This window comes from Anarrhichthys ocellatus, unplaced genomic scaffold (genome assembly GCF_004355925.1).
Source record: "Anarrhichthys ocellatus isolate YVR2014 unplaced genomic scaffold, GSC_Weel_1.0 scaffold30, whole genome shotgun sequence".
NCBI classification, from domain to species: domain Eukaryota; kingdom Metazoa; phylum Chordata; class Actinopteri; order Perciformes; family Anarhichadidae; genus Anarrhichthys; species Anarrhichthys ocellatus.
Window position 1 is genome coordinate 5,253,884 of NW_022280060.1, and position 15,853 is coordinate 5,269,736.

Here is a 15,853-nt window from a genome sequence, read left to right on the forward strand (position 1 = left end):
GCACTTTTGCAAATCAGTACAGAATTTCTTTTTTGGGCCTTAATATCTTTGTCAAATCAAGATTATCACACTAGAATGAAAAGAATAATGATAATGATAATGATAAACATTCGGTAAATCCATACTAAATGGTTTGACTTAGGAGAGAAAGCAAGAGGCTAGTATTTATAATAGATTGATTTGTAACTGTGATTATTATGATAATCCTTTGCAGAGTTTTTTTTTTCTTTCTGATGTACATTTAAAAATGTCAGAATCTGTTCTCAAACCTGGACATTAATGTAAATGCACACAATCACGTCAGGCAGAAAAAAACGTCACTCCACTTCCCTCTGTGCGTTAAAACTTTCTTCCTGGTTGCACATCTGACGGCCTCTACTCTGTGCATCACAACAAGTGTTTCCCAAAGGAGGACCACCTGCTGTGGCCTCGCTAATTGAATGGAGCGTGGCCAGAAAGTGCAACGCCATCGAACGTGTTAACCCGCAGAGTGCAGCAGCCGTTTTCTCCCCCATGTGATTCAGCGTACTTTTTAAATAACCCCTTTCTCTTCTCAAAGGTGTTTTTCTTCGCGTAGCAGTCTGTCGGTCCGTATCTGTTGGAAGCTGCAGGGGGGGGGGGGGGTATAGGGGACTTGTTTTTTGGAGAATTTGCACTTTTTGGCGATGAAAATAAATTCTATTGTATATGAGACCACTAAATCCACACAGTCTAAACCATATAATTTCATTTTGTGTCATTTTTTTTTTTTTTGTTCTGTTCTTTTTTTCTTTTTTTTTTTTTTAATATATCCAAAAATGTCTGGCATCTGGTTGTCTGGTTTAAAGAATATAAAAACTTTCTATTAAAAACAATGGTTGCAAAAAAGTATGTGTGTGTCGCTTATTCTAACTCATCAAACAAAATAATTAATTTGTTACAATAACAAAAACAATAGTCTTTGGTTCCGGTAGGCAGTGAATAAGGATGTACGGTTAGTACACCGTATTGTACCATGTTACGTTACCTTACCCTGTCAACATATTTAATCACTTTCTAATTTGTGGAGTTACAATAACAGTCAACAGGTGTGTAGTCCTTTATATAAAAGCAGGACTGCTGCATGGGATTACATTATATTGACATGTGTTTATGTTATATTGTTCTCTTGTGATCTACTGTACATAATGCAACCTTAGGACGAGTCGGTTCTCTACACCCACCAGAAGGTGGCAGTATTATCACTGTTATCGTTTGAGTATGCAGCGATCCTCACAGTGGACACATCACTGTTGTGTCTCTCGCTCTCTTTTGCATTCTTTCTTTAGCTCGATCACTCGCCGTCTTTGCTGACCATGACAGCACCGATTAAGTTCGTGTCCACATTTCGTCCGATGCGTAAACGTGGACCTGCGTCCGGCCTTGTACATTACAAATAACGCATCCATATCTGCTGCAGACACGGTGTGTTTTGGCCTGACTTGCATAAGAATTACTGTAGTTAACCGGTTTGGTTCCACAGGATGTTTTACAAATAGAGGCTGAGGTCTTGTTTGAGGACATATTTATCGAGGTTAGGCCACTATAGTGTTAGAAATCTGATTCGTCCCAGAAGTCCAGCGGCAGACCGCAACCATGGGCTTGTTGTCACCCTGTCTTCCTGTTTGTCTCGGCCTGTCTCCCTGAGGCAGTCCTGTGGGGTGACAGAGGTCACAGAACAGCTCATTAACCCCACCCCGACAGCCCACACATTGCTGCAGTCCTCAGGCCCTGGCTACACACACACACTCTCACACACACATTTTATAATGCTCCACTAATAGCACTTAAGTCGACTTAAGCCCACTCTGTAAGCAGTATGTTTCCTGGGACGCACCATGAGACACGTATGTGTCTTGTATGTTAAAATCACTGCATTTACATATGTTCCATCTTAAATTTGACATTCTCACATTTTCCTTACTTGTATGAAAAATGATAGTTAATACGTAGTTTGCATTTTTCTTCAAATAAACACCCTTTTTTTTTTTACATCTAATATGATCCAAATCCACACCGAGTAATATATGTACATATATATATATATATATGAGTATGAGATGTTTTATTCTGTCGCGCTGAACCTGTTGGCCAGATGTCTCGGGGCTCCAAGTCATTAATTGTTATGTTTATAAGGTATCTGAAAACACAGTGGGATATGGTGTTATTTTCCATGTTCAGACATCACTGTTGCAGTCAAAACATATTGGATAAGAAGAACAGCAGCACTTCAGGGGCTGGGAGATGCCTGGGAGCTGTTGTCTGGCGTCTCTAGTGGTATTATTCCCCCAATTGTGTGCATGTGAATGTGCGAGCGTGTGTGTGTACCCGTGTGCCTGCAAATGTTTCTGTTGACATGTTTGTCTATATGCTTCTGCGCAAAGGTGTGGCTTTATAATCCTACTTGCTTGTGCACATGTGCATGCATGCCATCGTCATTAAGGCTCACAGTAAATGAGCCTCCTCACTGTCCTCACAATGAACACTTAAGAGACAGGCTGTAATGTAAAGGAAAACAGCGACACATACACACACACACACACACACTAGCCTCATTTTCACCGGTACACACCTTTCTCCAGGGATATAAAATGCCCCTGCCTCTGCACACTGTGGGACATGAGTTTCATCCAAACTAGCTGCCGTCCTCAATAAAAACCCACGTGAGCAATCTCTGCAGTATAGATTTCCAGTTTCTCTGAGGGTATATTTTGTTCAGATCAGGTGTTTAAACTGCTCAATATGACAATAATTAGGCAGCACTGGAGACATGTGTTCTTTCTTATGTTGATCAGGGACATTGACCTTTAACCCCTGTCGTCCCCCCCCCACCACCGCACCCCACCAGTCCCACACGCCCCCGGCCAACCCCCCCCCGTCTTGTCCTGTCCAGCTCCCATCAGGAAGGATAGAGGGGGGATTGGACAGGCTTGGAGCTTTGCCTCTGGCCATCTCCCCTCCTCCCCGGAGAACAGAGGACTGAGGTGCCTTTAAACCACTGCGGCAAAAACCCTACCAAAACCCTGCAGTCATTAATATGCAAAAATGCAAATGAGTAGGTAATTAAGAGCTGGAGCTCTCTGGAGGCTCTTTGATTGCTAATGAATTCTAATCTGCAAAGAAAGGGGGGAGGGGAGGAGAAAAAGAGATGAAAGAAAAAGAGAAAACAACGAAAAAGAGAAGCCTCCACCCGAAATTTGTCATATCCATAAGTTTTCATATCGGATTTGTTTTTACCTGCAAGCTGTAATCTAAATCACTAGCTCGTACATGATATGCATACAGGCTGGGAGTATTTTGGGGGATATAAATGTATAATGAACAGCCTTCAAAACACATTTAAATCAAGTTTGGAGATGTATTTGTTGTATTTTCTTTCTCAGTAATGAAAATAAGAAGTCACGTTTTCCAATGCAGATCATATTGGTGACATGAGCATCGGTGGGCAGGGCTCTGTTTGTAATGGACACAGTGGAGTCATTGTGTGGATATAGCTAATTAGAGGTGAACATGACAGGCGGGCAGACACTTCTGACCGGCGGCTACCAAAGAAAATAGAAGGTCAGATATCTCAACTGTGTGTTATTTGCTGCAATAGCAGCTGTGTGCCGAAGTAAAGGAGATGTCATTTCATCACTTTTGTGAGCCATAACACATCCCCACTTCCACTCTAACTCATTCACTCTGTCACTCACACACAGACACACACACATACACTGCTGTTATTGTTGTTGCAGTGCTCCCACGACACCAACAATCTCTGCTTCCCTCCCCCACACAGGCTCACATCTATCTCCCTTTCACTCCCTTTCACTCCCTCTCTTCCCCCTCCTGTCCTGGGCAGCACTGACATGCCTACTTCAATTGATTTAGAGTCAATTCAGCTTCTGATCCGATTGTTATCATGTGACTTTTCGCACATGTCCCCCTCGATATATGACTACTGTATTATTTTCAGATTGGGGTAGAGATATTTTTTTTTGGGCTCAGGCAGGAATGCTTCTCTCTACTTTGCACTTTCTCTGTCTGATTGTGCCACTTTCTGTCTCTCTGTTCCTCCCTTAGCTTCCCATTCTTCATCTCTCAACACCAACAAAAAAAACAAACTCAAACTTAACCATCCCCACAGTCTCCTATCTGCTCTCTCCCTCAGCTGTACAGTCTGGCGGTGGGGCTCTCAATTGACCGGCTTTGTAAACAGGAAGCTGGTGTTCTGTCCGCTGTTACCTGGAGTGTGGGTGGCAGAACAAGGGGCAACCATACAAATGCACAGTAATGGGAATCCAAGATGGCAGGGAGGGGTCCCATAAAATCACCAGAGAGAACAGAGGAAGGCGGCATCCAAGGGGGGAGCCATTGTCAAATGAGAACAGACAGAAGTCAAAAGGATTGTTGATTCAATTTTTCCTTTAGTAAATAGATTGTTGGTTTGTGTGGTGTTTCTCCGTCTGTATTGGATCCAGCCTAGAACTGTAGTGTTTGGGAGGATTAATGTCATGAACAATCCCTCAAACTCATTTTCTTTCCCAATTTACGGTTTCAGGATAAGGGAGAGAGACACATTGCATGTTCTGCTGGCGGTGGTCCCATTAGTGATGAAGTGAGATCTGGGTTCATTGTGTCCCTTTTGAGTTTGGCTGTTTTGAATACTTGTTCCAATTCCAGAAGATAATGCTGTCCTCACTTGTTCCAAAACAACCGCTTCGCTCGTGTTATCCAACTGTAGCTGAAAGGGGGGAAACATAACCTTGTGGGCCGCTGCCCTGCTCAAATCACTCACTCCACACATTTTGTTTTTGTTGTTTAACATGCTGGAAGTCAGTGGAAGTTTGGGTGTTTTCTGCCAGGCGAGCTGTAATGGGGGGAAGAAGCTTGACGGGAGTCAGTTTATCATGAGCACAGAGAGCACAACAGATAGATTCCCCCTGTCTCCTCCCCTTCAGCACAGATAGACTCGGAGCATGGGCACTCAGCCAACACTATCAATCTATCCGCTCCTACCCCCAGCCTCTAACTCTTATTGGAGGACAGCTTCCAAAGGGGCAAGGAAGCATGAATCATAGCCCGGCTATGAGAAGCTGTTATGCCTCTAAATACACGTGTTGTGGCTCAAAAAAAACGACTCTGTTGCTTCGCCATTAATGACAATCTCACTCGTGATTGTCACAGCCCTGAAACAAAGTTGTAGCATATAGGAGGCTGTTCAGGGAGAGGGATTGTTGGTCTTGGCCTAGTTTTCTTGTCTGATCAGAAACCTGTGCACCTCTGCCCTTCCCCCACCCAAACCTAAGCCTCTACTATTACAGGCTGTGAGGGGCTCAGTGTGGAACGAGGTGAGCAGCTTGCCTCGCCACCGAGCTCTGTGTGCGTTATGTGTGGTGCTGCTGCCTATGCTGTATGTTTATCATCGTGTCTGTGTGTGTCTGTGTGTGATATAACCTGGTGATGTGGTTTGGCTTGCATGACTGGCTTCCTATATGAGCTGGGCAGGATGGCAATGAGGGTTAAAGGTGGATAACACGTGAGAGTGTTGACGCAGGTAGCTAGAAATGAACCCAGCTTTGAGAGCGTGGTCGAAAAAAACCATTGTGTTTTGATTGGATAATAAAGCAGCGAGAATCTTAGGTGACATCTTCACTATGATGCAGGATTGCCCTCTATTTGTTCTCCACAAAGCATTATTGATAAAAAAAAAAATCCAAAGAGGATTAACTACACATTATTATTCCTTTTATGAATTTATGTAATTCAAAATATGTGCACATAGATAGGTCATTAATATGCACAAATATATGACCGCTTAGCACCAATGTGCCAAACATATGCTAATTTTCCATGTGCATCTGTTGTTAATTACACATATGAGGCTGGGAATGGCTGGAAGGAATCATTGAGGGCATGTGGGACAGCATCCCTCCCCATTCTGCCTTTAACTGTCCATTGTACTGTGAATATATTTTGAGATTACAGATGACATGTTTGTGTTTTTTTCTTTGGTCCTTCCTGTGTAATGATGCTGTAAGCTTTTAGGTTGCCATGCGGTAGATTACCCATTGTCACTGTGGATAATGAAACAGGATTTTAGCATAAAAATTGAGCTTTTAGAGGTCATTATCTGATTTTTTTTTATGCCTGTGTTAATTGTGAAACAAACGAAATAGTGGACAGCAACATCGTCCTGTTCATATAGTCCAGGCTGCGCTATTATTTTGTAACAGCTGAATAGAATTGCATTGCTCAATATCAGGAATATCATATTAAACAAGCTATTGCCCTTGGCTCCAAAGTGGTACCACCCTAATTCACTTGTAAAAAAAAAAGAAGAAATTTGATGTCAATATAGTTTAAGAGAGGATAATGCTTTGAAACATATTTCTTTTGTCTTCAGCTCCTTGTTATCCAACGGATTTCTGTTTAACCTCGTGTCACCGATGCACTCAGTGTTCATTAAGGGGAAGATCCTCACTATATATATATATGTTTTTTTTATTATTTTTCTACAGCCCCCTCCCTCTCTTCAGCCTGGCTGCCCTTGTACATGCTCTCCATGTCAGACCCAGCTGTTACTACAAACTACTTGGAGGGCTTACAAGCCTCATTGCTAATACTGACAACAGCACTATTCTTACTCAAGGCCTAACGTCTACTGGAAAAAAAAGCGAGAATATGAGAGATTTTCTCTGCCTCCACTAAAAATTCATTTCCCCAAACAGATGTTTCCATCTGTTCGAATCTAATCTTTTGATTAATACATTCCTCAATGAAAGGATTCCAAATAGGTGTTAGATAAATAACTCAAGATGCTCTTTCTTTGATAGCTGTGATTATTTTCTGATGCTGCGGCTGTCTTTTGATTTTTCTTTTTTCTGAGTGTGTGTGAATACCTGTGTGTGTGTGTGTGTGTGTGTGAGACCAAACGTGAATGTATGCATGGTATGTTTGTGAAGGTATTTATGGTCCATATGTGCGTTTGTTTCCGAGCAGTAACCCCATTACATTCCTAAGACGGTCCATGAGACTAATTAATGTTCTGTGCCGAGGCTTTTCCTTCACTCAGGGGACACCCGATGGATTATTTACCTATATGTCCTATTGACAGCAAATCCCCCTCCCCAGTGGTGACCTCTGTGCAAATAGACAGTTTGAGGGATTAGGGTGTATGATAGCACTGGGCAGCTATGTACAATTTGCATGTGCCATGTCTTATTTTTTTTTAAATGACAGCTCACACCCAGGACATTGGCATCCTGCTCACATAGTGACTCAAACGATACGTGAGTCACCGTGGGCCTTTGTAGTGGTCCATATAGTGACAGCCGTGTGCTAAGAAATCTGTCTGTTTCTGAAGTTTTCTGTGTTTTTTTGTTTTCTGTTTTGCTAATTCATATATACAACAGTATAATGTTGGAGGTTGAAGACCAGAAACAAAGCAGGGTCATCTTAACTTCCCTCTGCTTTGACAAGGTTTGCCCTCCGGTTAGAAACAACAGCTGGACAGCTAGACACTTAAAAAAAAAAAGTGTGTTTCTGTGTGAGGGATGTGTGTGTGTGTGTGTGTGTGTGTGTGTGTGTGTGTGTGTGTGTGTGTTAAATAAAGGTAGGAAACACATTAGGGTCCAAACCTTTTCCATAGTTCTTTCTCATCATGGTGACTGAGCGGCAGTTCGTTTTAGATATGTATCTTTTGGTATTGTTATGTTGTAAAAGCAGCATTCTTAACATTATAGACACATTTGCGTTGCCTTTGCTGTTTGAACTGTTTTCTCTGAACTATTACCCCCCACCCCCCCTACTCTGTGATCCTATACTCTGTGCTCTCCCTCCCCTCCCCTCCACTCAGCTCTGGAGCAGGCAGTTACCAAGGCTGTGTTGGTCTTATGTTTAACAGCTCATTCACAAAAAGACTGGCTTAGAAAGTAGAGCAGAAACAATTAGTGTATTAATCGACAGATAGAAAATTAGCAACTTGAATAACCTTTGAATTGTTTCAGTCAGTTTTCAAGCAAACATGCCAAATCATTTATTGTTCTTGCTTCTTAATTGTGAGGATTTTATGCTTTTGTTCGTCATATTTGATAGTTAACTGAATATTTTGAGGGTTTGGTCTGTTGACTGTTAAAACAAGCAATGTGAAAGAAATCCCCTTGGTCTCTGGTAAACTATATATAAACAATTAACTGATTAATTGAAATAAAAAAAAAAAGATATTAATCAGTGATGAAAATAGTCCTAGTGGAAATTATGTTTATGACAGCAGTTGATCATTTTAAAGTATATTCAGATGGATGAAATATTATTTTGGATCCAGATAATAATTGGATGTTAATTTGAACATATACAAATATGTGCACGTAAGTCTGAATAGTTCTCCTTCATATTAATCCATAAGCTGTATTGTAAAATCATGATATATTCATAAAATATACATATATACATATAAATCAGCTTATGTCATATGATATAAAGAAAAACGTGTTTTAAATATAGTGTCATTTAAATGTTGAGACAAAAAATACAGTAACAATTAAAATAGTAATTTAGTTTATAGTTGCCTTTGTTCTTGTAATGTAAATCAGTAAATCTAAATAATTTAAAGCCGTGGGTTGAAAATATAGTTTTTTGTTTTGTTAAAAAAAAAGGGAAAGAGGACACAGCAACCAAAGTAATAAAATGATGTCAGCGGGCATGTTGGCGCCCCCCCCCCCTCAGCCAGCTTCCCTGAGCACACAGGGAAAGTGAGCGTCAAGAAGAAGGCGGGCTCAACTTGGATTTCTGGACGTTCGATGGCTGCCACTGCTGTCAATCAAGCGCACACGCTTCCCCATTGGCTGCGCTCTTTCGCATTTATCGTGCCATCTCGCCAAGCTGCTGCTGTGTAATCGCAGGTAACTTTCTTACGATAGCCTTCCGCTGGACGACCTAGTGCTCGTAGCGCTCTCGCATTTTGAGGAATTGCAGATACAGAACACAAAACCGAGCGTCGGCATTAGACATTACCGTCGTTTTGGCCACCGGAAGACGCCAAAGCTGTATTTTTTCCTCCGTGAAAATACCCCGTCTCTCAAAGGCGTTTGAAATCGGACACCGCTGGCATTGAGGCCCTCACTTTTTTTGTGCGGAGGGATACGTTGTTGCGTCTGACAATGTGGACGGAGGTGGTGAAGATGTCTACGAGAAGAATGAAATCATCTCAGTTGTAACAACAGGGGGAAAAAAAGGAAGACGCGAGATTAGTTACTATAATAGATTTGTTTGCACTCAAGACTTGTAACGTTGAAGCAAACACGTGGGCGCAGCGTGAAAAGCAGGTTTTTACCGGGACAAAAGGAAGACATCTACGCTGCTCCAATGCGTTTCATGCACTGAGGTCGAAATTCTCTTGAAGTTTTATGTTTTTCCCCTCGCGAGTCTCCGCTTTTCTTTTTACTGTTGGATATCAGACACTTGGAGAGGAGAGGTAAAACAAAACACATTCTTTCACTTCACGTTTCGGGGGAAAGTTGCATGAATTCGACGGGTTTCACTGACAACCTATTTTGACGCCTGCAATTTTTTGAAAAGTTTTTTTGGGAATGTGTTGGTTAAAACGGAGAGGGGGGGGGGGGGGAGTTTTTTTTTTTTTTTTTTTTTTTTTTTTTTTTTTGTCTGGGTTTGAGGTGGCGAGCCAAGTGTGTGTGATGGTCTCCGCATCGACCACGGTAGAGGAGGAAATTACTCCTTTGTTCTGCAATAAAAGACCCCACTAACGTAAAGTGTTAGTCCTGCAGAACAAGCCTCATTGTGTTTGTTTTGTAAATCGCGTGTCTCCGCCACGAGCTGTAGCCAGAATGTGGAAATAATGAAAATGTGTATAATGTTGCTGAGCATTTTTTTTGGGGGGGGGGGTGGGGCTGAACTTTATGTTGTGGAGGCCTAAACGTGTATTTTCCACACTAAGCCAGACACAAACTTTCCATTAAACCCCCTTTTGGTAGCCCTTTAAACATTCCTTTATGGAAGCGTCTGGCCACCAGCTAGACTTTTATTTTATTGCACATTTGGCAGGAAATTCCTCATGCTCCCCCCCACCCCCCCACACACACTCAACTCCCCTCCTATTGCAACGACTTGAACCCTAATATGAGAGAGAGAGGGCTCACTATTTTGTTGCATGCAAGTTTTGGAGCTCTCCTTCTCCAGGGTCACGACTGTTGCACTTGTTTATTTATACATATCTCTATATATATATTATACATAATTTGTTTTCTCCACGAGGCCGCTACTGTAGATTATGGGGTGTTTGTTAGTCTTCAGGATGTCAACACGCTTCAGGATAAATGGTGAATGGGTTAGTTGTCAGCTCGGCCCTGAATGTGGCCTAGATGATCAAATAAGGTACAGCCTGCATCCTGTGGTGATGTTTACTGTCATTGTTATAAACTATTTGACCCAAAAGTGGGTTATTATAATTTATAATAATGTGTTTCTGGCACGAGACATTCACATCGGGGGGGGGTTCTTTTTGGACAGGATTTGAATCAACTGTTGAATATGCTTCTCTGGTTGTTCCCAAAGTCATAGCATTGCCATAAACACTTGTTATATTTACTTACTTTGCTTTTATTTTTATTTTATTTTATTTATTACATATGACCGGGGTAATAACACCCAAAACAAGTACAATCCACGCGGGCAAAAAAATGTGCTTTCAAATTAGAAATATCTAGAAGTCAATATGTTATTACATGTTTGTGTGACAGGTAGGAGCCTTATTATAATTAGATTTGAAAGCCATAGAATATAATCGGAGGTAGGCACGTGCATGTAAGTCGTGTTCAGAATTTAAATGAAACATTTTAGTGTGTTTTTTTTTTTTGGCATCTGTTTGGCTCAGTGGTTGTCTCCACTGGAGGTGCATGCTCGTTCATGGAGAATGACCTGCCTTCTCTGCCTTGTGTGGGGTGACAAAGACCCCTAATCTGCTCGCTTCAAATATTGATCCAGCAGTAGCTGAAGATGCCATTTTGTTACATTAAGCCCCTCTGTGTGCTCTACTCCTTTTTTTTTTTTTTTTTTTTAACCCAGTGGTCAAATAATGTCTGCAAATGTTAAGTTTATTTTAGTGCTGTGTGTGTGTGTGTGTGTGTGACCCATTTTGTCTTAGATTTGGCCATCTTATCCAAAAGTTTGGAAAAGCAATGACAGCCATGTTCTTAGCCTATTTACACTTGGTGTGTGTGTGTGTGTGTGTGTGTGTGTGTGTGTGTGTGTGTGTGTGTGTGTGTGTGTGTGTGTGTTCACTTCCTTCCCTTGTCTCAAGGTTACATTAGTTGTGCTTGCCTGAGTTCACTAGACTTGGACTGCACTGTTTGTTTCTTGGGTTATTTTCATACATGCAGAACATTATTTATGACATTGTAATGCTTTTGTTTCTCTTGCTTTGAAGTGGTTCCTAGTTTATACATTTTTATTTCCCTGACATACATTTTAATAATCTGAGCTCCCCTTTTGTTTACATTTTACAACTTGCATTTCCTCTATAAAATCCATCCCTTTTTCTGTTTGTTTTTTTTTTTACATCAATTTAGGTTAGTGTATTACAAAAGAGGCTGTAAAAGCACACCACCTGTTGGTGTCCGAGTGCCTCTCTTCCTCCACTCGCTCCCCTTACCACTATAGTTCCCCCGTAAGGCTTGCAGATCCGCCGCTCGGCATCAGAGAGCGGCCTCGGGCTCGCGTTGGAATGCGAAACACAGGGTAAATCCAGTATTCACGCTCACTGTGTCATTTGACAAGGTTCTTTCTGAGTTGACATATGGTAATTTGATAATGACGTGTTTGCGTACAGTCATTAGCGCTGCCTTTTACCCCTATTTCCTTGGGCTAACAATAGTCTCAATTATGTCTAATTGTAAATGTATTACACTCTCTTTTATGTAGCGATGAGCGACATATGGCCGTGTTATTTGCCAGGGTTGTGTAAAATGAAAGATTTTTCTTTCCCCCCCGTTACGTGGTAGTGATTTGACTAAGGGGCAAAGTATTCATCATTTCATGGCAGTGTCTCCTCTACTGCTTTGATGGGAAGGCAGTGTCTGACTGAAGCTAGCATTTTAAAGTAGCCCCAGCTAAAAGTGTAGCGCGTTAAGTTGCCCAATGTGGTCTGTTTTCCCTCATCGGTCCGTAGTAATTTGAGCAGTATGTTTTGGCCAGCTGAGACTCAATAGACGATTGTTGACTTTATATATATATATATATATATAAATCCTTGCCTCTCATGTATGGATGTATATTTTTAAAATATAAGTTTGATGCATTGGCAATAAGAAGAAAGTTGCTTTGTTTTTTTTTCTCAGGAAAAATGCTGACTTAGCCCTACATTGATACTTTACCATATTTACCAATATGACTCATCTCTAGGGTTGTGATAAAGCAAAGAGAGAGTAGTTTGAATCATTCATTACCATCACCCTCTGTTTTTTTAAGAGATATATGTAAATTCTCTTTGTGCTTGCTAGTGCCATTAAAATCCTGTATCTGCAAATTTCTCTCATAGGGTTTATTAGAGACTGAAGGGTATGAACGAACAGCAGCAAAGAATGGCTGCAGTGGGAACTGACAAGGAACTCAACGACCTCCTGGATTTCAGTGCGGTAAGCGAGTGGGAGAGCAGTCTGGGTGGTTCTGGGTGGCAGTGGTAGGTGGGTGGCATTGGGAGAAAAGGGCTAAAGAGAGTGCGATACAGGTCTGGGTCTGAGCAGGGGAGAGCTGGAGGTCTCAATGACAGAAGTGGGGAAAGGGGAGCGCAAGGAGAATCAGTGGGGAGATTCATTTCTCAAAATCTGCAACACAAAATTGGATTTTACTTTTTTTTTCTTTTTTTAACAATAGGTTTTGTCAGCCCAAGATATTTCCATCCTTCATTCTTGGCATGCAAAGGTAGTGCTGATTACATCAAAGCATGGCAAGTAAAACACTGCTGTACCACAGGGTGACTGGTAAAAATGAATTCAGGTTTTAATATATGTAGGTTATTCAATAATGTAGGTGATGCAGAGACACAGCAACAAGGAAGTGGATCCTCACTACAACGAGCTGGCATCCACCGTAAAAAATGTAAATAGTGAATCAGGAACAACCACAGGAAACTGCGGAAATAATTTCACCCTTGTTTGTCTTGTTAAAAGTATTTGAAGTGGAAATATTGTTCTATATGAATTGGGTTGCGCAGACAGCTTCTGCATTTCTTTTTTTGTCATAGTTTTAGTCTTTTAGGAAGACATTTTCACAGAGATGCTTTCAGAGGAATCCTCCAGACATTATCTACAAAGAGGATGGAGGTATTCTGTTCAGCCTTTATTTACCTGTGTTTCATGTTGTTGTGAAGCCTTTTCTTGAGCTTTACGCGACATAAACATCTCACAGGCCCAATGGAGCTGTGATACTTTTTTCCCCCCTTTTTTAAATAAGCCGAATAGCTGGTAAGGCTAAATTTCCAGCTCTGGATAAATACTATATAAGGGACACAACAGGTAATTCCAAACCGATGCTCCTAATGAATATTTGTCAGCAGACTTAATGTCCCATGATATTTTCTGACAGGGTGCAGTCGATTAATACTGAAGTACTAGCTTTTTCTTTGTCATTTTCTTTCTTTTTCCTTTCTTTTGTTATTTAGGCATTGTTGTGCATGAATTGTGTTGGTGGAGCTTCATTATATTGACTTGCACGATTCCGTCAGCTGCTTTGTTAATGTCCTTTTATTCTCTGCCACATCGTCGGTATTTATAGGAAACCTTTTCCCCCCATGAAAGAAACGCACTCGTCGTGAAGGGGCTTTGTGGGAGGTTCTCATTAGACAGTTCGGTTTGTGTCAGAAAAGCTCAAATTGATCGGCTGCCAATTTGTATCAGCAGATGTTCCGTTTAAATATGAACATTGATAATTGGGTGCGAAACTGTCAAATTGTACAAACAAATTTTCCTCTTTGTTTTATTTGCTGGCTATTCACAGAAACGCGTGCTAGATTGGATGTGGAATAAAAAACTAAATGGAGATATCTGCGACCGAATAAAACCAAAGATGGTGTCCAAGTCGGTCACGTAGACCTAACCTGTTAAAAAGAGAAAGAAGAGAGAGAGATCAGATGTGGTTGTGGCAGATTGTGTTTTTGTGTCCTACTTTAGAAAAGGGTTTGGTTTGTACAGGAGAGTTTGGCCACCTCACTGAAAGATGCCACATAGATATCCAGACCACATCATAGCCTCATGGTAAAGCCCACAGTGGCTCTGTGACAAAAGCCACAGCCTCATCACAGGGTTTAAAGTTGATACTGCAGGATCAACTTTTTATATGAAAATATGCCTGAAAGGTTTCATTTCAAAATGCTGTATATTTGTTTGGGGGGCGGGGAAAAAAATACAGAGATTAGTTATTTCTGGAATGTGGCAGTTTGCATGTGTATAACTTGACAGTTTTCATGAGCATGTCTTAGTGTTACGCTAGAAGTCGTCTTAATAATGGTGGAATCACATGTTTAAAGAAAGTTAATATCTCACTTTAGACTCATCTAAAACTGAAATGCCTACACACACACACCCACACACCCACACAAGGACTGAGCGACATGTGTATGTGATGTCATTTATTAGTGGAAATAGGATGTGTGAAGTGTGCCATCCTTACCTTTGTTAGTTAAGGCATCTTTCCTCTTTTGTCTTGTAGATGTTCGCGTCTCCAGTAGCCAATGGGAAGAACAGGACAATGACACTCGCCAGCAGTCAGTTTGGGGGATCAGGTAAGCTTTCAAAGCACTCACTCACTGCGCTGCATGTCTTGGCAGCGGTCGTTGATGTAAATGTACTTGTTTCCCCCCCGAGTGACTTTAACTGACAGGACTGTGGCTGCATGTGTGTTTTTAGTTTTCACATTAAATGCAAATATTTCAAATGATCATGAAAAAGATATTCCTCACGTTGCTCTTTTGGTATCGAGCACGCAGAGGGTTTCAGTTTTGATTGCCCCAGTTTTGAGATCGCTGCCTCCGTTGGTGCAAAAGTTTTAAATTAGATTTGTGGTGCTCAAAGCTTTACAAAGATTAATTTTGAAAAACTCAATCTCCAGTTTAATCCATTGACATCGCTGATGACAGATTTCATTTGAGCAATTTGCTACAAAAGAACAAATGTAGGAAATTAGTTGTGCTTGTATTTGTTTATTCAACTATGGAGTCGTTAAAGATATAGATATCTATATCTTTTATAAAGGATTGATACTGCAGATTTTTTAATATCCACACGTTCTATTTTAACATCTGTCTGATTCTTTCCCCGTTTCTTCAGCTAGTCTTTCTTTTTAAAGTGCAAAGTAGCTGCAGTTAACTAACCCCCTTTAAGCACCTGAAGCCTTTAAGTGAGCTTTTCTCTCTTCCTGAATGTTATTAGTAAGTCGTGTTACTTTCGTTCCTCTGTCACCCTTCCAAACTGCCGTGTGAAATCGAGTCACACTCCCCAGTGTTCCCCAGAGTGAGAATTTGGCCACTGAGGAACAAAGGCAAAAAAAGGGGCTTATGGACTTGAAACGACTCCTCCACCCTGAAGTGTAAAACACTCCTCCCCCAACACGGCACAGGGCTCTTACCCCCACTGATCTGCAGGAAATGGCTCGAGTCCGAGACAATGTCCCTCACCCCTTCGCTCGCAGCCTCTTAAACTGGCCCAGCATGCAGCGAGCGGCCAGAGTGGAAGAGAGAGCTCGTTGAATAGAGGGATCAGCCTGTGGAAGGCAGGATTCTGTTTGTTTCTATTACAGCAGGCAATTACTAAGCAGTGAGGAGTTAATTCCCCCCCCCCCCCCC

General features: G+C 41.4%; 1 protein-coding gene across 11 annotated transcripts in view; it reads left to right on the forward strand.

Annotated features, from left to right (window-relative positions):
• Window positions 1–8,863: 8,863 nt before the first annotated feature.
• The window catches only part of tcf3b (transcription factor 3b), a 28,644-nt gene continuing 21,654 nt past the window's right edge, over window positions 8,864–15,853 (forward strand). For 4 of the 11 annotated variants that reach the window (XM_031864072.1, XM_031864074.1, XM_031864075.1 and 1 more), the window contains exons 1-3: window positions 8,865–9,475; window positions 12,554–12,650; window positions 14,722–14,794. In XM_031864072.1, the coding sequence (XP_031719932.1) occupies window positions 12,576–12,650; window positions 14,722–14,794 (148 nt within the window). In that variant the 5' untranslated portion in view covers window positions 8,865–9,475; window positions 12,554–12,575. Of the gene's footprint in view, window positions 9,476–11,585; window positions 11,755–12,553; window positions 12,651–14,721; window positions 14,795–15,853 lie in introns of all 11 variants that reach the window. The other 7 variants (XM_031864082.1, XM_031864081.1, XM_031864073.1 and 4 more) reach the window with 6 other exon arrangements.